A 24,524-nucleotide genomic window follows, 5' to 3' on the forward strand; every position below is an offset into this window, starting at 1 on the left:
CCACAGCCTTTCTGCAAAGGGCTGATGTGACCTTTATGGGTGGAAACTAACCCAGCTCATCACTGGTACCTGATTTTTCTTGTACTCTGACCCTTCTGTGACCAACATTTTGAATCACTGGTAGCCAGCATGTTGCTGCATGTCTTTGTGAAGGTTTTTCTTATAGAAAATTCTGTTAGAAGTGAGGGAGCATTACAGGCCCTCGTGGCTGATTTCCCCTCCTTTTAAATGGTGCTCTTTAGAGGAGGCACATTGTACATCCCCAGTACCTCTTCAAAATTCATGCTCAACCAGGTTTATCAGTGCCTTTCTCTGTCTCTTTGCGGCACCTCGAGCCTTGTGTATCAGGGACTGAACTTATACTTCAAGCCCCTGGGATGAATAAGCTCTCTGTTTATACTCATGGAGCTAGATCTTTCAAATGATCCTTGAGCCTGTGTCAGTGGATGTTTTCTCTGACTTTCCAGCTGACTCTGTGTGAAGGCTATGGAGAGGTGCTGGAATGGGCAGCTGCCCATGCCAGGCTGCGTTCCAGGACCACCGAGCTGCAGCAGCCCTCTGTCATCAGGAGCTCAGAGTGCCCAGGGCTTTGCTGAGAAATGCACCTATGTCTGACACTGATCAGGCAGCTCTCTGGGTTTCCATCTTTATCTCCGTCAAGCATTGCGCTGTTGCAGAGGCATCTGGCACCAAAGAAGAGCTTTGTTAAGCAGGCCTCAAACTGCTGCTTGAGCGGAAGATTTCTAAATGCATCCAGGCAGCTGTATGCTCACTCCCAGTGAGTGTGCATGTGGACTTGTGTTTCAATGGGAGAAGAAATGTTACCTTCAAGTAAGTAAACTGAAGTTTTTTTAAACAAGCATTCCATAGGTGCCTGCAGTTCTTATTCCTTCTCTTTTTCTCAGGGTCCTTCCATTGTATAGCGTTATGCCTGGAGTTGGTGGTTGAAAGATAACACTAGGTATGCTCTGACCCATGTTTTCATTAACATAGTGTGGTGTCTATCTATTGTGAACGCTGAGGCTCAAAAAAGATGACAGAGAGTCTGGCCAAGAGCTGTAGAACATATATACTTTTATTGTATCAAATGTGCCTGTGGACCACGCACCTTGAACAGCCAGTATCTCGGTTCAGTGACTTCCTCTTGCCTGTCCTTCCTATGTGCTGAAGGAGCTTCTCGAGGAAGGTCCAGCCTGGGCGCCGTAGGGGAAAAGAAGTAACTGCATAGTGTTTGAAACTGGCATAATCCAGCCTGGCTGGGCTGTCACCAAAAAGAACCATCCTCCCTCAGTCCCTTCCTGCCCCACCTCTCTCCATCACTTGTTCCTTCCTCTCCCTAGTATCGGCTTCTGTGCTTTGGTGGCTTTGCAATTAGCTGGATTAGCTCATTGATTTTGTTAAAAACTAATGCTGAAGAAAGAAATTCATGAGAGCTCTAGACAGCAGAATGGGAAATGAAGGAATATGCACTGTAGGAATGGGCAGGATTGCAGCACAGTTATTGCTTGCACCTTGTTTAATACGTATTACTGTAAGGTATTCTTCCTTGTTTAAGATTACTAGGTATTGCCATGAAACCTGCACATCTGCAGGTTTTAATTTCTTGGGCTGTAATTCTGTTTTGCAAGTGAAATTAAGTGAATGAGGACTTCAGCAAGCAACTGAGAACTTCTGTGAGTTATCCAAGGGTGAAGGAGAACATTGCAAAACCTTGAAGTAAGCTTTTCACACGCATGAACAAACAAGTAAACTTCTTTGGAAACTGTAGAAATTGCAGTGATCCAGCCCATCTCCTCACCCACAAATTCTCCCTTCAACGTGCAGCCACGTATGTTTGATTTATTTTTGATTGACATAACAATACAAGAGCCAAATGAATTAAAAATGAAGCTACATTCTGAACTTCGGTGTTTCATCACGTGCCAGGAATCCAAAGTGCTTTGCCATGTTGTTCGAGAGAGCATTCTATCATCAGCAGTAATAATAATTTCTGAGTAATTAAATTAAACTATCTCTGTGCATCTAAATAAACAAATAGATTGTGGTTCTGTAGAATGTGCATGTGTGCCAAGTGTGAGACTTCACTAGTTGTTGAAATTGTGCTGCTTTTAATGTAGGAGCATTTGGCTTCATTTAGTATCAGCTCCCAGTGTTTCCACCAACTTTAAGGTTGGCTTGCAAGACACTCTAGGACCCTGGTAGGGTTTTTAGCACCAATATCTTTTAGAAGCTTTCATATAGTTACAGTTCTTGATTTACCTAGTATTTTTAACTGTTTTATAGTCAGAGATATTTAAAAGAAAAATGTTACTAGGTTTTCATTCATTGTCTTCAACCTGCTTTATCAGCTGAGTAACGTACTCTGCTGACCATTAAGAATTGTCATAAAATTCTGTACGTAAGAAATGCGTAGTTCGGAAGTGATGAACAGTCTCTCTCGTGAGCTGTCTTAGTACTTTTTTTTTTTTTAATAAATTGTTGGTGTGTTTCAAAATTGAAGTTGATTTTTTTTCTGACTTGGTTTTTAAAGTGGTTGAAAATGCAAATGTGCAGTATGTCTAGAGGGGTGAGGTAAATGCTCAGTTACTTTGAAGGCTGAGAATTTTTGTGGTTGGGAGAATTTGTTTATGCGTGCCAGATGACTTGGGGTTGACAGAGGACTACAACTGTAGCTAGTCAGGCAAAACAGAATTCAAGTGTGAATATTCTAAGTCCTTGCCTTTAGGCACAGAAAACTAGTCCATGCTCACACTTAGCAGAATTTTGCACGTAAGCAGACCTTAACAGAGTGCAGTGAGTATTTGGAGTGGCACCGTAATGTTACAGCTTTCCCTGAGAAAGTGACAGGGGCAAGGATTAATAGCGGTGGTAACCATCTCTTTTCATCAGCCAGTCTCAAAAGATTTGGCAGAAAGGATTGGTTCTCCTACTCCTGCTTCTCAGATCTGGAAAAAGAGGTCAAGCTGTAATGGCTTGGACAGAAATGGCTTGTGTACATCACATGGGGAACTTTCTGGTGAAACCCTTTATCCTGCTGGAAAATACTGGTTCATGGGAAGCAGGATGCCTTGCAGAAGCATGTGCATGTGATGAAAATTGGGTTCACATAAAAGGGGTTTTGAGAACATTTTAGTTTTATATTTCAAAATTACTTTATTTCAGTTTCAGTATAAAATGTAATAAAGACTGGGGAGTACAAAACAGTGACAAAATATTTTCTGGTTTTGTAGATTTTAACTTTATTTAATAAATCTGAAAGGATTTAGGGCCCAATTTCTTTGGTTTGGGCTTCTTGAGGGTTGGGTTAATTTTTTTTTTAAGTTTCTCATAAACTAAAACTAAAATATTTTGATTTGTTTTCCAAGGGAAAGGCATTCACAATTGTGAAATGGGCCTTAAAATAAACAAACAAATAACTAGTACAGCTTTGCCATTAAGTTCCAGTATCACGTTCACAGTTCCTCCCCTGCTTCTTCTTTGCTGTGGGAAGACAATAATTTATATCAGCTGTTTTTCTTGGGATGCTGTGTTCTTCCCAACAGAACTTGTGAATCCAAATGGGTAGAATTGGGGCTCTGTTGCCCCTGTCCTCTGGCACCCTGTCTTTTCCCACTAACTGCTTGTAGCATTTGGCAGGTAGATAATAAAAATTCTCCCCTCAGTGACCAGAGTGCAAATCTGAGCAGAGCTAGGTGAGAAAGAGAAGAAATCTTACATAACCTTACAGTACAGACCCAGGTCTGTCTGAGTAGCTGTTGCCCTGTGCAGACTACAAAGGGAGCTAGGAGTAATTTCATTTCAGTGCAAAGTTGTTTCTTGTTCAGCATTGACAAAAGTGTTTAGAATTGAACTGTGGGGGTGCTGGTATCTGTTCATGTTGCTTTAAAACAGGAGAGCCTTCTGCATCCTGATTGCCTACTGATAAAATGGATGATCATTTTTGCAATAATTAATTTTAGGCAGTGCATCTATCTTACTCCTTCTTTCTCCACATTCGTCTCTAAATGTGAGTCATCAGCTTTTAGATGCTTTGTACCTAACAGGTACTCTTCTAACTTGGTCCCTGACAACTGTTGCTTTGAGAAAGTTCAAGGAGGGCAAATACAGCTTCACTTTTAACACAGTGTGATTATTCTGTTTTAAAAGAAATTTATTTTGTGCAGTATCTGATAAAAAAAGACTGAACAAAGTGAATGAGTTGCAAGATCAAAAAGTTCAAACATGGTGGGAGAGGGCTTCTTGTAAGGAGTTTGTGAGTTCATTGGTGTTTGGAAGAAGTGCAGGTAGACTTTTGTCTGCACAGTTAATAGTATCTATAAAGAAAAGAAAAATGGCCAGAAAACTTTAACGTAAGTCTTTTGGTGGGGCAATGTATTCTACTCATATGTGGATTTTTTGCAGTCAGACAGATCTGCAGAGAGCAGAGGGATACACATCTTCAGAGTGCCAGAATTTCTTTCTCCTTATCCAGACTTCGCATTTTTATTTTTCTCTTTAATTTACATTCCAGATAAATCTGGTGTCTTAATTGTGAAGATCTTAGAAATGTTTGAGGAGTGTACAATACAAGTTGCCATCTGCCAGCAGCTGGAACAGTCTCCTGCTATGCTTTCGTCTGAGGATGTTGTCATCAATGCAGGAGAACCAATACTCAAAGTCCTCTTTGCGAGAGAGACAGCAGCTCACCTGAAGAGCAGGCCACAGGATGTCATCCACATCTACCCTCCATGGTGAGTAGGGAGAACCAGCCATGCTTGCTGTAGCACTGTAGAACAATGTGGGTTTGGTAGAATGTTGGCTGCATTGTTGCAGGGAAGACTTTGGGGGCTAGGGAGAGAGCAGGGCTCTCCTGCGGTCATCTGTCTCTGGCAGCTGGAGAGACTTTGACAGATGCCTTAAAGATAGCTCAGATAACAACTAAATGTATATCGTCATGCCTCTAGTGTTGCTCAGGGCCTCAGTTTTGTTTTTGCTTAATATTTTCATGTTTAGAGGGATAGAAAGGCCTGAGCAATGTCTTATCAATGAGAAGGCCAATAAAGTGCATACTTTCTGGTAGCAAAGTAGTTCAGGAATGCTCATCTGTTGCTGTGAGTATGGGTATAAAGTTTCAGTGGAAAAGTCTGTATTAACTGTATAGTATTCAGTAAAACCAACATGCACCTAAAAAAATGGGGGAAAAAACCCTAAGAAAAGAGAGATTCACATTGTTCTTAAGGAATCAGTAGACATCTTTTTGGTAGTTCTGCATGCTGCTGCTGCTGCTCTCACTGTCTTCAGTTCCCCAAATCCCTTTTCAGTGCAACCCTTTCTCGAATTTTTTAAAATGTTTGGTCTACATTTGTAATTTATTCTGAATTGCATTTCTTTCCTGATTTTAAGGGGTAGCATAAAGTGATGAGATTTCTAGTAAAGCAGCTAGCTGTTGGTGACTGTAGGTTGGAAGGTCTACTCTTCATAAAAATTAAAGAGAACTTTGAAGTGGGAATATTAATCCTCTTTTCACTCTTATCCACCCAAATATAAAAGAGGAAATACTTTCTTCTTATGTATTTCAGCATTCATTACCTGAGTTTTAGCCTCCAGCTGCAGTAGAATCCTGCCTCTAGCGTTTGACCATATCCTTTTGCAAAATACTTTTTCCTGTTTTGCAAAGGTCCATATCTGGTTGTTATCTTCATTGATAGCTGCAAATCTTTTCGGGGTTCCCCAGTTTGTAATCTTTCGCTTCTAAAATGTTGATTAAGTCTTTCTGGAGGCGATTCAAAAAACTAAGGGAGGATACTTAATTGTGCTTTATTGTGGCTACAGATACAACTATTGATAGTGTAGATGTAAATAGATTGGCAGCTAAGGGAAATACAGTTGAATATTAATTAAGTCCTAGTCTGATATGAAGTAAGTCACTGCTTTTTTTTTTTTCTTCCTCCCACCCTTAAGGTACTAGTGTTTGTTCTTGTTTACATTTTCCTTCAACAATCTTCTTTTCATGCTTCACATTTGCTTTTGTTTCCCCCTGTTTTCTTCTTGTTTCTCTCTCCTACAAACTTCCATCTTAGTTCTGTTTTTCTCTTCAGGTTTCCTCTGTTGTTTTTAAACCACAAGGCATTGCATTTATGCTGCTGTATCTTTCTGTATAGACCCTAACCTACACAAAGATTTTTGTACCAGCAAACCTGTTTTAGTTAGGGTATGATTCAACTTTTTTTTTTCCTTATCCTGAATGGTTACTGTCAGTATGCTTAGCATGTGTAAGTAAGTCCCAGACTGCTCCAGCTTGTTCCATGTCTGCTCTGGGAAGATGTAACTCTGCACTGATATGATCCTTTCCAGACTACAAGCATCTGTAACTGTACTAGTGTAGTCTTCTCATTTGTTTAAATTCTAAGATGTTCTGGACATAAAACTCATTCCTATATATATGTAAACTGAGATTTCTTGAGAAAACTTCACAGCTATCTGTCTTCCCAGAAATATCACTTTTTATTTGCTTTTGTTTTTTATTTTAGTAGGATGCACTTTTCGTGTAACCAAAAAGTTATTTCATAAAACCAGAATGTTTGGGCAGGGGATATGTCTGCGTTGTCAGAGTTGCTTTCCTTACCTATGTGGCTCTCAAGGCACTTTATAAAGACATTAGTCAATAGTGGCAAAATTGCATTATATGTCATCTCTAGTCCTATTCTCTATCATTTTGGAATTATCTTAATGTCATCGTCTCCTTGTTTACTCAGCCAGAAGTCAAAATAAGTTGGGCTAGATACTGTTAAACTAAACTTACTGGAGGCAGGGAGGGGGGAGGATGAGGGATGTTTTTGTTTTAGATTATTATTTGGCACTTTTAGTTTACATTAATTGGAAATTGGACTTGTACACTTAATGGAAGTTTCCTCTGTCACATTTCCAAGCTTCTATTCTGTTAAACCCTTACTTGAGAGCTCTGAATGATGAAATGTAGTTTCTCTTACTCTGCATTGAATTTGTACCTTTGTCTTTAAAAAGGAATACTGTTTGTGATAAAATGCCTTCCTGTCAATTCAAATGTGTGACTGGCATAAAAACAAATTAACTAAAACTAACCCTGACATGGTGAAATAAGCATATTTATGTATCTTACTGGTATCACCAGTCAGAAGCAAAAGGGAACAAAAAAAAGAAGTAGATGCAAGGGGAGACAATCCTTGAATGACCCGTGTGTACTTGGGACACACAGCACACTATGCATTGTTGTCCTGCATTTTGAGATACTTGTATGGTAAGGCAGAATGGGATGAGATGGAATGATTTATAAGTGGGCTGCTTCTGCTGCTGTAAAGTAACGTCCTGAGAGTAGAATTTCTCAATATCTTTAAAATAACACCCCAGAATTATGTTCTGACTTTGGTTTTTGCTTTCTGACCAGGCAGCTGAGTGAGTAGGTAAGATGCAGACAAACAGGCTGCTGGCTTCTGTATGTGACTATTAGTGAACAAAATTTGAATGCATCGTTTTGGAGCCTTTGTAAAATTAGACTTTGCTTTATGTAACTGTATTTGTATGTGTTGTGAACTCAGTGCACAGCTTGGTATGTGAAACGTCTCTGGCAGTAGACTTGCATAAATACTTTGGGAAACAGTGTTTAGAGATTTGTTGATACATTTGTTGGTATTTGTTTGCATACAGAATCCCATCATACTTTGGCACTAAAGTACAAGCAATTTAATTTAAAAAATAAAACATTGACAGGAGGCTGGTTATAAGAATCTTATCAACCTGGGCATTGCTCATGAGAGTGGTCCCACCAACTTTCAGAGGAGCTTTGTGTCAGAGTCAGAATTTGCAAGACTGAGCCCTGATTTCTTTATAACTGGTTATGGATTTCTTTGGGTCTAGTGTCTTAAGGTATATATTTACAGTCTTGAATGAAAGGGATTTCATGTGAGAACTGTCACTTGCTATAGCGAAAGCAACCCCCATAGGCTGATTAACATTTTCAAACCAGCATGTCTGGTGGAGGAAGGAGCTCAGCTGCCTGGCCTCTGAGCCGTCTGATGGGAGCCTGCTCTGAGGCTATATAGAAGTATTATTGCAGTGTTGTATCTAAATAAAGCCTATTAACTTGGACACATCACATGAAAACGGTTGCGTGTTTTGGGCTGGAGCTGGTTTGTGTCTGGCCAGCTGGGAACACAACAGGCAAAAGAACTCAGCCCTGCCTGCCCCTGCCTGCGTAGGCTTGCCTTCGGTTGTCTTTGCAGTACCTGAGCAATTTCTTGGATAAAGATTTTAAATGAACACCTCATAATTTTTACAAACTGAATCTGAATCATTAAGTGTTTTGAACAGCTGGAAAAGGAAAAGCTCATTACTGAGTGTAATTAAATCAATTACTAAGTCTTTATTCACTTCGCAGAAATACATATCCAGCAAAAAGTGAACACTGCTTGATACTGCAAAGACATGAGAGAATGGGAACAAAGGCTTCCCAGTTCTACTGGTGGTGATTTTGTGGCTTCAACTTACCTGGGTTTTTCTTGTTTGTTTAATTGTAAAAATGATAGAAATAATTTATCATACCTAACAAAGTGATAAGAGTTGATATTTTTAGAGACTTCAGGATTCATTTTTCTGCTCACAGCAGGGCTTTGAGAATAGACAGTTTCCTTCAGATACTCCTGCCTCCTGCTCGTAATTATGCCTGCAGTTGAATATTCAAGATAAATTAACCTGAAGAAAATGATGCAGATTTGAATTCTTTTCCTTGCCATTAAATTTAACAACTTTGAAATTTTTTTTATGTATTTCTGAAGTTAAACTACTAGAAGTATGTTGATACTAATACAGTTGTTGGCAATAGCAATATAAACCACAGGTCACATTTGATTTGGACAGGCTCAGAGATCAATCCCTACCTACTGAATGTGATGGTCTGGTATGAAACCTCTAGTTCAGGAGGTTCATATGCTGCTGATGACTGGAGGGCTGGGACGGTATGAAGGGGACAGAACCACTTTGTGTTCTGCTCATACGTTGCCTGTAAACATTGGCTGTTATGCCCTGCAGAAGACAGGATCCTTAGCTGGATAGCTGCTATTTCCTATGCAACTTCTCTGTGCTTAAAAAAAAAAAAAAAAAAAAAGAGTTTATTTTAGGAACTCAATATGGTAAGTATATAAAACACAGCTCTGTGACATCAACAAGCAACTTCAAAGTTGTTATTTAGTTTCTCTTAACCTATGAAACCATGGGGAATCATAATTACTCAGCTTGGAAAGTGTTCTAGTGCCTGGTGAAAGTGTTTAATGTGGACTTCCCATTTCTACTTGCATTATACTGGATTCGGTCTCTCCTTAATGAAAGAGGTTTAGAAGAGTTTGAATTATTTACTGCTAAGAAGAGCTCATACAAAACATTGCTGCAGATCAACTGATATACAGTGATGAAACCTTGTATCTCAAGTCCTTTAAGGTGGGCCAGTGGTGGAAGTTGCTGTAGAAATATGCAAGCAAGCTCTGAACAATTTTATGTACAGGAAGCAATCTAGCTTTGTGGACTTATGTATTCTTCTAGTTTAGAATTACCCTAGATATGCCATAGTCTGTTTTGTTGGCTCAACAACAGGACTTAAAATAAATGGATATGTTACTGTGATTTTTGCATTGTCTTACTTAATACACTGTCTTACCTTGCATGGCCTTACATAATCTTGGTGAGCAATAAGACTACCAACACAGGGAGCTAACATGAAATAGGTGTTCTGAACTAGTGTGACTGGTGTTAAAGAGGGTTTGCCTTCCATTTGATGAAGACAGAGACTTCTTATCACTGTTGCTCTCACCAGTCAAGGAAAGCATTTAAGAATATTGTTACAGAATACCTCCCTACCACAAGAAAGATCATGTGAAAAAAGTAGGATCTTGGGCTTCATGTATTAATGAAATGCAGAAATGACCTATTGCTGCTCTGTAAGAAGGAAAGCATCTATATCCTTTAAAATTTTCTCATTCAATAAAGGTAAAATACAAATACGAATTCAAGACATGTATGGAACATCTTTTGCATAAATGCAGTTTCTCTACTTACTCCACAGAGAGGCAGCTTCTTTGAATGCTTGATTGATCAGTTGGACAAAAATGATCTATGTTCACCGTCTTCCTTTCATGAAATCCAAGCATTTATAAATAAATATATATACACATACGCATATGAATATTCAAATGGATGGAAGAGGGGGAAAAAAGATCACCAGTCAGATTGCTCCCCTTGGAAAGATGTTAGCTCTGCCTTTGCATTCTTTCTTTGAAGATGTTACAATAGCAGAGTGGGAAAACCCTGATAAGAAGGACAAGGCTCACTCAGGAGATAAAATTCTACAAAACTTAAGAGCTGTAAAGCCAGTGTGGGCACTATTTCTGAAGTACATACAGGAATGGCCTTTGGAGCCAAAGATCAGATCATATCATCTGCTTCGAATTGTTTCTCAGAGATCATGCAGTTGTGAAAATTGAAGCTCCTTTCAGAAGAAGGTGAAGCAGATGCAGGTTTCTTGCAAGTGTTTATATTTTTTTTGTTAGGATATACCTTTCTTAGTGCATTCACTTCAAAAGAGGTTAGTTGTCTATTGAAAATAGGAATACATATACTTTTTGTGAACTGAAAGTTTTCTCTAACAGCTTTTAATGTAATTTCTTCAATACTTCTGTTGCTTTATCCATTTTGACAGAGCAATCCTTAGGATTTTACTCATTTTTCTATTTTTAAAAATAAATTTGATTTTTTTGTCCATCCCCTCATGTAAAGGGAGAAGGTTGTATCTGTGGAGCTGCTCAGGTATATCCTATTTTATGTCTCTAGAACTAGAGAGATTAAGCCATTAGTATTATTCGTGTTTGTTCCACCTTGCATGTAGAAAATTGAAATAATACCATTTCTTAGTAATCAAATAAATGAATAATTATGCTCCTTCATAGGTGGATGACATAACTGGAAAAATACAGAATTACAAACCTTTGATTCCAAGAGAAGAACAAGTCATTTATGCCATTTCTGTGATTTGTCAAAACCACCTGAAGCAAGAGATACCTGGTATTTCGGATATGGGCTATGTCTAATAAACACAGTAACATGATTACACTTCTACAGTGAGATAGACTTGTTTATTTTTATAACTATGGTATAGATAGTTGTATTATATGAATCTCATACATAATATATTAGTACCCTGAAAAACAAAGATGAAAGAACTGCTCTCTGTGAAAGGAGTTTTCCATGGAGAAATGAATGGAAGCACATTTGGGGAAGATGGGAGCCTCAAGATAGTAAATCCAGAGTTCTGTAGAAGATTAAAACTGGATTTTTAAACATGACTGTCTCTCTCTGGGCTAATAGCTGATGGTATCTCGACATGCTGAAAAAGGGGACTTTCCACTGTATTGTACCAATGAAGTACTGGGTTTTGTTGATTGTTTGCTTTCCTCCAAATCAGAGGGGTCAGGAGTGAGTGGTGTGTTTGCGAAGCAGCAGCTTGGTTTTTAGATCAAGGTTGAAATGCATTGTTGTTGGCACAAAAACCTCCAGCAGGGGTAGAATACGTCTCTCTGTCCAGATGGATGTCTGAATCGGGTATATGCAGTCAGTTGTTATGCTCCTGACTCACGCAAGCAGTGAGGGCTACCCAGGCAGCCTGCACAGAGCTTGCCTAGAAGGAGCATTTAGTATTGTTCTTGGGAGGTAATTCTGTGTTCTGGAGGGTGCCTTCACCAGGATGACTTTCTTCAATATGGGCTGTTTCACTTTTAAGAATAAAGGAAGTGTAGAAAAGAGGCAGTGAATGTAAATAGCCTGGTTTATGCTGGGGGTGGTGGTTTTCTACATTTTTGTTAAATACTGGATACCATCCAACATTGATCCTACTGCAATTATTGTAGTGTCCAGTTAATGGGAAGAATCTTAATCACTTCACTGTGGTGCTTATGTATCAAGGAATTAGCATACGTTTTAGTCCATGGGTTTTAGGAACAGAAGAGGAAAATTGTTTTTAAACATCTATTTCTCACAGTCAGTGATGCTTTTTACATTTGAATTCTTAAGTTACTGGAAAGAATATTCAGTGAGAATGAAAATGTCCTTTCCTAATAATCACAAAATACTCTCATCCTGAAAATCTAATAATGTGTACTTTTTTTTTTTAATGAAAGGTCTGTACTTGAAACTTTCCAGCTTTTGTAAGTGAGGAAATTCCAAGCATTTTGTAGTGACAGATACTGTTAGTGGGTAGTTGTCCACTGACGTCAAAAACAGAGGATGGCAAACAGCTTTGTTCAAGTCAACGAAAAATGTACGGTCTTGGATAAACTCTGTGTTAGCAACGGAGCTATCAATGATATACGAGCAGCTTCACATGAGTTCCCATGTGCATTCAATCCAATGCTAAATTCCAGATCTCGTTTAATGAGCAACCGATGGAGCCAAGACCTGGCACTGCACAAAATCCTGCAGTCTGCTTTATCCAGTCATGAAGGAAAAACAAGCTAAATAAGTTCAGATGAACAAGTTCAGAATTACTGCAAGGTTATTAAAAAGTTGTGATTTGTATTCCTCTGCTAATGTTTATGACTAACACATTTGGGACGTGTAAAACAATACTTAATTTGTAAAAAGACTATGTGCCAAAATTCCTGCAGTAGTTTAACCACTAAAGAGCAAGTTCTGACTGTGTGAATGGGTTTGTTTAAATGTTTAAGATTATCAGTAATCAGCTAATATTTTTTAAAAACTTGCATTTTGGAAAATGATTTCTTCTTGTTGGATTGCTGTTCAGCACTCTTACGTTGTGAAATACAATGTATTTCCATAGCTCATGGTGGAGAAACAATTTTAAAGTCAAGTGCCATACTCTTTAGCAGGTGTGATTTGCTACTGCAATGGTAGGTGTGTAGTTATGGTAAGATTTTTACATGCAGTTCTGTATGCAGTTATGTTGGGCTTTGAATATGCTGGATATTTTATACCACAGTGGGTTTTCATGCTAAGCACACTTGTGTCCTTATGCAAATTTGAATAGGCAAAGAGATAAAGTGTGAGTTTACCAAATTGTCATGTCTGGTGATTCCCTTCAACATGAAGGTATGCTTTCTCAGACTCCTCCTCCTGAATGTCATATTTAAGTGTAGGCAAGCAAACGTTAATTACTATACTCCTAGCAGAAATAATAATTAAACGCCCAAGTATTTCAAAAGGGGAATGTTGCTTTCAAATATTTGGAAAAATTTGGAATGTTGCTACCCAAAATGCAGTATGTAAAACATCTCTGCTATCCTGGGGGGGCAGGGGCGTGGGGGGAAGGGGGAGAACAAATTTTGCTGTTGCTTCTTCCAGGCAGATTGCTTTCCTTTCAGTAAAAGCTCATGGAAAAAATGCCCATGGTTTTATGTATTTTTGGCAGCAAGAATGTACTTTGGTATATAAAGCAGTTCAGCTGTGAAAGATTCAGTGCAGCCTTTTGTGTGTTTGATGAAGCTTCTCTTCCTACCAATCTTCTGAGTCAACATTAACAACGCAGATTGCAATGTATTACTTCTCCCTGAGTGATAGGCTCCTTTGACAGCTTCCTGAGATGTCTTGAAAAACTATTCCTCTTGGTACTGTCCCAGTATGGCCTTCTGGCAGACCAAGTTTCTCCCAGCAGAAGTATCAGAACAGTATCCATGACATTAGAAGTGGTGTACAACCATTAATTTTACCTTTGAGGGATGCACTGTGTGTTTTGAAAGCCAGATCACTGATGTAGCTCCAGAAAAATCATACTTGGCAGTATGTAGGAAGGGGATTTTGTGTGTGCGTGTTTCTTTGTTTTGTTTTGTTTTGTTTTGTTTTCCTCTCTTTCACTTCTTTGGACTCCTGAAATGGTATGTTGTCTCTCTCCCTGATAGAGTTTAGAAGCCACTTTTCTGTGGATGTTTCTAGTTTTGATGGTTCTTTATCTCCCACTTTTTTAAGTCTTGGATTTTTTTTTTTTTATTAATAAGTGGTACATGTTTGTTGTAGAACATATCATGATGATGGGCTTTGCATCATTGTCCGCAGTCAGTCTCCATGGTCCTTGGCAGGTGTGAAAGAGACAACTGCATGTTTACCTTGAAGTGACCGCTGCTGTTCACAGCACATCTGTTAGTGCAAACCCAAGCCTGTCAGCATCTTCAGATAATACCTTGTAATTTGAACTGAGGGTGTGAAGAAATACCCCCTTTTGCCATCTCCAGAGTATTGTTGGGATAGACATTGTAGATCATAACTTAACTACTCCAAAGAAACCTGGCAGAATATCTACTAGAATGCTGCATGCTAGAACACACTGAAAGCACTGAAATTGAGAACACTTTATATTCAGTATAAAACGATAAATTGCATTGATTGTATTTGTGTTTTCATTTGTCTTCCCAGCATGGCACAGCAAGTCTGCCTTTTGTGTATCCCGGAAACAAATTACTGCTCCAAGCTGAGGTTCATTTTTGAGAAATGTGGGCAATGCAACTATGTGAGACTTGTACATTGCATTTGTGCCTTAGCAAGTACTGCTTGTCTTCTGGTACCCTGAGCTTGTCACAAATACTAATTTAATAGGGCTGGTACTATTTTATGCATTGTGAATGTACAGATTGAGGAAGAGATACATTTTATTGATATGGGCTGTTGCTGGAACTTACAGGGTTGGTCGGCTTAAAGGAGCCCAGATTTACAGTATTATCTATATCATAGTTGGTCTTCAAATTATTTGAAAACTTTTTATATAGAATAGCATAGTTCTTTATTATCTTCCCAGATATTTCTTACCTTCCATCTCTCACATAAACATAAATAAGCTGCCCAGTATTTTGTCTTTTTGCAGCCTCCTTTGGCTGACACTCGTGTCTTGCGGTTTGAGAAGTTGTACATGAGGTGGTTGTTTAATTTTGCTGAGAGGTATTTGACTCCAGGAGTTCACTTTCCAATCCTGCTATATAGCAGGGAGTCATTTGCTATCTATACTCAAAACGAAACCTATTTTAAAAGTAAACATCAACATACCACATTATCAACTTCTAGAACAGTCCACCTAAGCCTTGGGAATTGCCTTTGGCTGCTGGTCTCTTCAGATATGGCTGTAATTTCCTGATTTTTGAGGACTGCTGCTCAGAAGGAGTAGAATCCTGTAAGGTTTACTGGTTACCCGGAAATTGTCCTTAGCACCAGCTCAGCTTAGAGGAGAAAGCAAGGGAGGGGAAATTATTTCCACATCCTAAATATAAATTACACCTTTTTTTTTTTTTTTTGGGGGGGGGGGGGGAAGTCAACTTTTAGATCTATTTATTTTTTAGATTAGACTACATATAAAAGTATTCTCTTCCTGTGTCTTCCAGTTGTTAATTCGTCAGGATCCTTACCTGTGATCACAAATCTTTTTCTTAGGCAAACCCTACACATTGAAGATTGACTTCATGGAAGAGGTCTGAGATTTGGAAATATATGTAATCTTACATGTAAAGTCCCTCTGTGTCTACTTAGATTAAACTCTCAACACCCATTTTCTAAATTCAAATAGGTATTACTTGGTTGTAGTGTTCATTTTTTGGAAGCTTTTCTTGAAAAGTGATTTCCTACCCCACATTATTGGCTGCGTTGATGTACTTTGGCTATGTCTAGGTAGAGCTATTTTCCATCCAGAATGTGGACTAAATTTATTAGTTAATATATTAAATTTATTATTAGCTGTAGTTTGTTTATTTAACTGCTATCACAATGCTACTGCTTTATTAACTATACATGTATTGTGGACAATTCAGAGGAAAATAATCCCTGCAAGCTAGCAAGACAAAATCCAGCCTTACTGTAGAATGCCATCAGATATTAAAACTTAGATAAAATGCACATATTGACATGTGTAAATCCTACATTATGAAAACGTAGAAGCCAGAGTAGCACATGTGGTTTGTTATCACTCTTGACTGAAACTGGGCATGACTGTAATCAAATGTGCTAGGGCTGGAGTCTGGAATGAGAGGTCCTCAGTCTGGGCATCGAGAGAGTGGTAATCTTCTCCTCTTAACTTCTGCTTTGGCTTTCCTCAGCTTCCTAGGCTATTTCGGAAGTGACACTAGCAGTCGCGTTGGCGATGCACTCAATACTATCTTTATTTTACTATGTGGCGAAGAATGCTTTCCCATGACTGTATTTCCCTTCGGTGTTCTGTGCTCATTGTCCCTCGGTTGTAGCAGACCAGTTGTTCTTGGGGCTGTGCTGTACACCGAATCAATTAAATCATTTGCTTTGAAAATAAAATATTTTAAGTTGGGGTCGTTAAGCAATATGGTTTACAGCGTGGTCTTGCAGCGGCAGGGAAGACCCAACGGAGCAGGCATGCCGCTGGGCGGGGGCGGGGGCTGAGCCTCGCAGCGTGGCGAGCATTATGTAAAGACATGTACTTCTCCTCGAGAAATCCCTGCCGACAGGAATCGCTTCCCGCAGCGCAGTGGCGGGCAAACGCTTTTCTAAAGAGCATTTCCGTAGTAATTCCCGGGGGCGGGGGCGGGCTGGCCGAGTCCCTGGGTGGCAGGACCCCAGCCGGGCTCGGGGCCTCCCGCCGCGCCCGCCGCCCTGCCCTTCCCGCCGGCTGCGGAAGGTGGCAATGTTGGCAGGAGAAGCCCAGGTAAAACTGGTCTCCGGTGACTGAGCTCTCCAACATAGCCTCAGCGCTTATTTGTCCAGAACTTTTTCTGGAGTCAAAGTTTCATGTCCGCGGAGTAAGAGTCTGCAAAAGGGGGATCTGTTTAGGTTTGTGCGCCGTCACTTTTGCACAACTTTTAATAACTCGGTACATTATCTGTTCTGAATGTAGGGATGTGCGTGAGACGTTCGTTGCACTGTTTACACAGCTTTGTCCTCCATAACGCTGAAGAAGGCTGCGCGCCATTTAGTGTAACGCTCTTAAAGACTTCTGCGTACTGGTTGTCATTGACCTTGCATGCTGACGAGCCATCCTCCACCCAGAGAGCGAAACTGATCTCATTAACTGAAGTTTCATTTCTGCAAAACACTTGTAAATGTTTCTGAAACCCACTGTAATTTTCTGCCCCCCTCTCCCAAGATGCTTACCAACTTTGCTTTGAAGTGAGCTTGCTGGGGAGAAACTGAGAACTTCCCTGGATGCCATGAGTTTTGTTAAGAGCTACCTCCTGGCTGTGACAGGCTTTTAACCTGTTGGAAGCCTAGCAGACCTGTTTGTGGGGATGTTTTTCCCTCTCCCTCTCCTCTCCTTAACTACTTCAAATTAGCCTCTCTAACTTTTGTGTCTTGTGATTTTTAATGTTTTATTCTGTCTAATGCTAATTCTCTACCTTCCAGGGAAAGTACACAAGTTCTTCGTTTATGTTATCCCATTCCTTTCCTCTTGACTCTCGTCTCTTGATTCTGCTGTAGTAAATCCATCATTTATTTTTAAATTATCATGGAACCTTTCAGCATTTAATTACTGGGTTCACCTCTCACTCTGTGTTCCTTACCAAGCCTCTCTGACAAGATGTAATGGATTTCATCCATTTAGGAGGTCACATGGGGCAAAAAATACAAATTCTTGATGTACTTTAAGGTAAGCAGAGAGTAAATAGAATGACATTACCTTGTAATCCCCCACCCTCCTACTTAACTTTATTTGCAACACAGATAACAATTTTTGTTGGACGTCTTATCTAGTTACTTGTTGTTTTTCATAAGGAAGGATGGCAGAATTTAGGTGCCTAATGCTGTACAATTTCTAGGAGTTTAAATAATCAGTCTGTGAAGTTGTGTCCGTGTGTGTCCATGTATGTCTCTCTGTGTGTGTGTCCATGTGTGTGTGTGTCCCTCCTGACTGGTGTATTTCTTGGGGATGTTACTCACTGCATTAAATATATGCTGAAGGCTTCTGGTATTGCTTTGATCTCTGTTAAACAAAGATTGTTTTCTGGGTAGCAAAATCCGTAGCTGTATGGATACTTTACCTTTCAGAAGCCAGCTGGGGTTTCGAGCAGTTTGTCTGGCAGAATCTGCTATATTCTGTCCCTCCAAATCAAATGACAAGCCAGTGAAAGCTTTATTTGAGAAATCTGTTTTGCTGAGCTGTGTGGGAGACTTTTCCTTTTCAAAACTGAAACTGGAAAACCAATAATGTCCAACTCCAAAAAGTAAACAATTTAAGATACGGTGGGTTATTACCACCATAATTTTTGTAATTACTTCTTTTTGTAGTAATTGCAGTAGCAGTCTTCTTATTGCTTTAAGAATAAAGTGAATATGAAGAAGTACTTCATCTTGGGACTTTTCTTTCTTTAAACACTGCTTAAGTGATGTGGTTCTCATACTGTTGTGACAATAATAATATGGCTGTCCAAGCAGTAAAGCTAAACAAATTGAGGCAAAAGCTTCGTGTTCATAAAATTTTCACATTAAAGGAAGTAGATGCTACGTGGAAATATAAAACGTAGAAATAAACACATTTAGAATTTTTGTTTTCTCTTTCCAAACCAAAGGGAAAGAAGAGACTTCCCTGAGATTTCAGAGTATTGTTAACAAGCCCTCATAGCTATTAGGAGCCTGTAACAGTAAACAGCTTAGTAATGACATAATTATATCAATAAACCTAACATCAAAATAACTCCCCAAATTTATGTACAGATGGTTCCATTTTACATTACAAAAGAAGTTTTCTGAAGTCCATTTGCCTAAAACAAAGTTTTTAATAGAACAGCATAATGATTTGACCTCAGATCTGTGTATCCTTTTTTTGAATGTAAATATGAATACCAAGGCAATTAACTTGGTAATTTACCCAGTCGGACTAAGTTGAAGTTCTGTAGGTAGGTATTGCTTTAAGCGCAGTTGGCATGCTGTCTGCTGCACGCTGATGGGCTCTTGCTCAAGCGTGTATCAGCCCTCAAAGTGTCTTAGTGCTAGGGATACTTCACCCTCAGGAAGTTTTGTTTAGATAAGTATCTGAATTTTTTTGGGTACCGAAATCTGGACCGCACCGGTGAAATCTGATGAGCACAGGCTCTCAGATCTGAGTCAGCAACAGGGCTGGTCCCGCTCCTGTTGTTCAGCACTTCCACTGCCAGGTCCAGCCAGCAGCAGAAAACAGAGACTCGTGAAAAGAAAAACCAGAGGGAGCGTACTACAAAAAAGTACGGAGGACAGCCTTGAAAACAGAGTTTCTGTAGGTTGTGTGTGAAGATGAGGACCTATGAAGAACTTGCTACCTTCTCCCAGTACAGCCTTCCAAAACCTCAGGGGTTCTCAGAGGGCTCTGCTCTTAGCCCTGTGTAAACAGGGCTGTGCATCATTAGCAGCTGGTGTCTGGGGGGCTGTTTTGCTTACCAGATGTAAAAGTGAACCTATGAAGTTAAGGTGTGTGGGTTTTTTTCCCTGCTTCTGATCCTTTGCAGTTAAAAGTATTTCAGGTGTTACAGGGCACACTGTTACCAACTGAAATTTTAGTCTTGGAGAAAAAGTGTTATCCACTCAAATGGCAGTGTAAGCAAGAAAGGTACAGAAAAGTAACCAAGCGAAGAGAGTCGATGTATTTTTCTTACTGATGTATGGGTATTACTCAATTTTTTGATCTCTTTTTCTCTGTACCCATTGTTTTCTAAACCTTGGTACTCATGACTGAATCCCTTTTCTGTAAATTCAAGAAAAGAAGGATGCTTCTCCCTCTAAAACTCAAGTAAACTGCTGTGGTTCTGCCAATTGGTAGCAAACATATATATCCCTGTGTTGCTCTGTGTTACTCTTTTGGTGAAAAATAATCTTTTCATTAAAGTATCTGTAGTCTTTGGAGGCTGAATGTCCAATGTAGTGTCCATTTCATCAGTGGAGATCAATGGATGGAGATCAAATCTCTTGCTAGGTTTTGCCAGGAGAAAGTTGGCCATGACTGAACGGCAGTGCATTCTTGGTACAAGGCTTGTGAGTCACAGGTTCCTGAGGCGGTCTCCTGAAACACACCTGAAGCTTAATTCTGTGTACGATGCATAGAAGGAAGTTCTCACTGTGACTTCATTCATGCTTTTGGCATCCCAGTGTTATTGCTGGTGATAAAAGAATAATAGAATGAATAAGCAGCTAAAACACAGGAGAAGAGAATGAATTTAAGCTTCGGAGAATTTAAGAACACACCCCAGTTCTCAACAGTTCTGTATGCTGTGCCTGTTGTAAAACCCATCCAAACTTCAATACTAGGGATTAAATAGTCAAACATTTTAAAATGTTAATCTTTCAGAAATTCTAAAGTCTGCTTTTCAGAAGTGACCTACTATGATTTGCATGTATTTACATTTTGATAAGATAAAGTTTATTTTTTTTTTTAAAATAATTTCTGAAGAAAAATGGAGAACTTTTAAATCCCTAATATATAGCTGAAAAAAACCTATGTATAACTATTTCTGTGTGTGGTGTAAAATGAAAAATAGAAAATGGAGAAAAAATGTCAAGAACCAAGAAGTGTATAATATTCTTCAGTGGCTGCAGGCCACCTTAGCTTGTGCTTAATTTTAGAAGGTACTGAGGACATATTTCACTTTGCCTTTTAGCTTAGAAAACCAACTAGTTATACTGAGCCACTACTTTTATTTTATTTAGGCGATAGAATATTTTTCTTATATTTCCTCCTACTTCTGTTTTTCATTGATAGAAACTTCTTGCACTTTCCTTTTCTCTCATTTTGTTGCAAAACATGAAAAAAGTTACTATTTTTAATACTCCTGTATACTGATGGCTGTCTGTCAGTGAAATTCGGTTAAATTGATATATGTGTATCTAAAAGCAGAGTTCAGCTATTTTTTTTCAGTAGCCACTGGCTGCAATGGCTGCAGGAAGCTGACTAGTGCTTTTCCAGGTCCCCATCAAGTTTTATAAAATAAAATGAATGAATCTTCTTGTCACGTTCCCCAACAACACTGATCTGTTTATATGATACATCATTTGAATATTAGTGACCTCTGGAGAAGAGGGCAAAAAAGGTGGTTTTGGGTTTTCTAGCTGGTCAGATGTGGCCGGCTGGTGTGACCAACACTTGCAGGCTTACCAGGAAAGCAATGTGTTTACTTAGCATGCAGTTCTTCAGAGGGCAGGTTTCCTTAAAAAAGTTGTAGATGGCATGAGGCTGGTCAGAGAGTAGACATTTGTTTGACCTTTTAGTAACAAGTCCCTACATCAGGAGAAAACCCAAACATTTTTTATTTCTTAAATTGCAATGGATGGAGTGAGAAGCTAGGGAGCTGGGACTGACAGACGATGTGCAGGTTTTGAAGCCATCTGGTTCTTGATGCGTAAGACTACAGCTGAACAGGTAACCCTAAAAGCACATAGCTGATTAATTATGATTAATATTGAAAATGATGCAACTGTCTTGCTTAGTGTTTCCAGATCTTTATTTTTTCATTGTGGTAAGTCAACATTGAGAAATTTATATCTATTATGTAAATATTTTGGGGGAAAGTGATATATGCGAACACTTTACTACCACCAGTCATACTCCTTAGCTGTTCAAGATGAGTTTTGGCTTCCTTTGTATTCACTGGAAAATAATGATTAAACTAATATCCACACATTAGGGTTTTGTTGGTTTTGGAGTGATGAAATTATGTATTTTAAACTTTTTGTTATATGATTAGAGACACATGAAATGGAAAAGTGATTCCTGAAGAGCTCTTTCTTCACATCCTCTAGAAATGAAGATTCTTCCATAGTCTTTTTTTTTTTTTTCCTTATTCCCTCACCTACCTTCCCGCTCCCTTGGTGTGGTAGAATTGGGGAACTCTCCTTTAGCTTCATCATGGATCTGGTAACCACTACTGTTTCTTCTTACTCTTCACTGTCTTTGATACAGTTATTTATTAACATATACAGAGATTTTTTTTTTTTTCCAGGCAGGACATTTTATAGAATTTTAAAAATTTATGTCCCAAAAATATCAGACTAACTGGACTAAACATATTGAAAGGAGTAAACTCACTGACTGCAACTTAACCAAGAATCTCTCTTGTATAATTTTAGCTAACAGTTAGTTTAAGAGTAGAACAAAATAATGCCATTTATTGTTAATGTGTTCTGATAAATGAAATTAAAGAGATGTGCAGAGTTGAAATCCTACCCTACCTGTCTCATTTTATTATGCATTAGAAGATAGATATTGTATCAGAAGAGAAAAAAACCTGAGAAGATCCATGTTCCAGAGCAGCGTCTGAAGGCTGCCTGCCTAGGTATCCTTATCACGTCACAATCTCTTGGGAATGTCTTAAAAAGTGAAAAAACAAACCACCCCGCAACAGTGCGTCACTGTTTTCCTTGGCAGGCTTCTGCAGCATGCCTTCGTGTGAAGAAGTGAGAAGTAAAATGAAAGAATCATAGAAGTCAGTGTCTAAGCAGATTTAAACCTACCAGGGCCCTGAAGTTTATCCAAAGCAGAACCTCCTGTTTGAGGAAAAGACGAAGGGGTACGTGGAGCGGCTCTGGAGTGGCCTGAGCCCCTGTAAGGACGCCTGGCTGGGGCCCCATCGCCCCTTCCTAGGTTTATTTAAGCTCTGTATTTGTGGGGGAAGCAAGTAAGCACCAGGAACGACATGCAATCTCTTAAACAAACGCCCGTTTTTGCAGGCCCGAAAGCTGGGTGGCTGCCGTTGCCGCCTCTTCACTCGAACGGCGAGGAGCTCGGGGGGTGACTCGGGACAGGCCGCAGCTGCCGGCAGGGCCCCGCCGTGGGGCCGAGGCCTGGACTTCACCGGCCGGGCGGCGGCAGCGGGCCGTGGCCAGCAGCAGGAGGAGGAGGAGGAGGAGGAGAATGAGGAGGAGGAATGCTGCCGCCCTGACGTCAGGAGCTGCTCCTGGGAATGTTTTGCATTCCTCTTCCTGGCAGTGGTCAGGTGGCTTCCAGCAAGAAGGAAGGAACAGCCGCTTCCAAAAAGAAAAAAGAAAAAAACCCCCAAATTGAAAAAAAAAAAAGGCGGGGGGGGGGGGGGAGAGTGCGCGAGGAGGAAAAGAACACTTTATAATAAAAGTATTGTGGGGGAGGCACTTTTATTAAAAGCCAGATTGGGAATTGGAACCAGATGTTCTGCATTCGAAAGCTGCACGAATGTTAAATGCGTTTATTAATGACTGTGATGGCTGAGGTATTTGGCTGTCTGCCTCACTTTAATCTCATTGCTCTGTATTTAAAAACAGTTGAGAAAAACATTTTTTTTTTTTTTGTACCCAACTTTAGGCAGCTTCCTTTATACAAATGTTAATTTAAAAAAAAGAGACAAGATTTTTGGGGGAGAATAGCCACATATATGAAAGCAAGAAGCAAGTAGGAAAACAGTCTACATTTGTCTTGTTCTTCTGTTAGTTTTAACATGCGTTTTGTGCTGAAAATTAATGTCTTTAAATTCGGTTTCCGTCTTGATTTGTGGTTGTTGGATAATGCATATGATGTAAGCTGGAGAGGTCAGAACATGCAATTACTCTTGTTCACAAAGTACTTCCTATTCCCTTAACACTCTCTCTTTAATGTCCCTGTCAGAGTGTGCGTTTAAAGCAAAACAAGAGTAGATGCTCAGTCTGAGGTGAGTAATGTAGGAACTGCATTCACCACAGACAGTACTTGTGAAATAACTGCTTTATATCTAAAGACAGACCCAAGTGCATGTTAAATCCTAGTTTCAAGAGCAGCGTCTCCACCTTGGTGGTTGTACGCATTTGGGAGTGTTTGAGCACCGAGAGCTTCTGTGGGGACTTCTGCTTGGTGCCCCAGTGGGGACAAGATACCTGACAACACCATAGCCTGTACAGACACAGGCAGATTTGGGGTGTCTCCCAGGCAGGCGTGCATCCTTCTCCCATCGCGAGGCTCTGTTGTATGCAGGTTGCAAGATTTTCTGTGTAAAGCAAGGACTGCTGGAGGGAGAGAGGGAGCTGCGGTCACGTCTCCCTTCAACTCACAGGCATGGCGATGCCCTAAATCCGTGGCTGCTTCATAATCTTGATTGGGGAAAGCAATCGCTTTCTCCGTACCCCACTGGAGAAGCCCCTCTTTACCTTGTGGGGCATGGCTCTGGTTTTCAAGAATTCAGACTTCCTCAGGCAGGGGACAGATCCTGCCCAGGGCTGGTGGAGCAGAGCTGCTTCAGGATTGGGCTAGGAGAGCCCATATGATTTAAATTGCACCATAGAGACTTGCCAGCATCCTTGTCTGATGTGATTTTTTTTTTTAATTTTTAATAATTTTATGTGTTCCTGTTCATTGGCACTGCATGAAGTTGTATTTGTCTGCCGACTGAGGAGTTAGCCAAGCTTATTCCCTGGGCAGTGTATTCGGGGGGGGGGGAAGCTGGCGGAACGGGGAGCGTTTGGTAGTTTCTACGAAGTTTTCTTGAGCTGTCTCCCCAGCTCAGGTGAGGCCCGTGACCGCCTGCCTGTTTCCTGGTACCGGCTGAAGTGGGCAGGCGGCTTCCTGCTACAGGGTGGATGCTCTGCTGAGGAATTTCCAGAAATGC

The 24,524-nt window shown here is 39.9% G+C and overlaps 1 protein-coding gene across 3 annotated transcripts in view; it reads left to right on the plus strand.

Moving 5' to 3' along the window:
* SPIDR (scaffold protein involved in DNA repair) overlaps positions 1–24,524 on the plus strand; it is a 207,982-nt gene that overhangs the window by 75,692 nt on the left and 107,766 nt on the right. For all 3 annotated transcript variants that reach the window (XR_012649784.1, XM_075023258.1, XM_075023259.1), the window contains exon 8: positions 4,511–4,730. Coding sequence is in view for 2 of the 3 variants with exons in the window: in XM_075023258.1 (XP_074879359.1) it covers positions 4,511–4,730 (220 nt within the window). In the remaining variant the exon portion in view is untranslated. The remainder of the gene's footprint in view (positions 1–4,510; positions 4,731–24,524) is intronic.

This window comes from Buteo buteo, chromosome 3, assembly GCF_964188355.1.
Source record: "Buteo buteo chromosome 3, bButBut1.hap1.1, whole genome shotgun sequence".
NCBI lineage: Eukaryota > Metazoa > Chordata > Aves > Accipitriformes > Accipitridae > Buteo > Buteo buteo.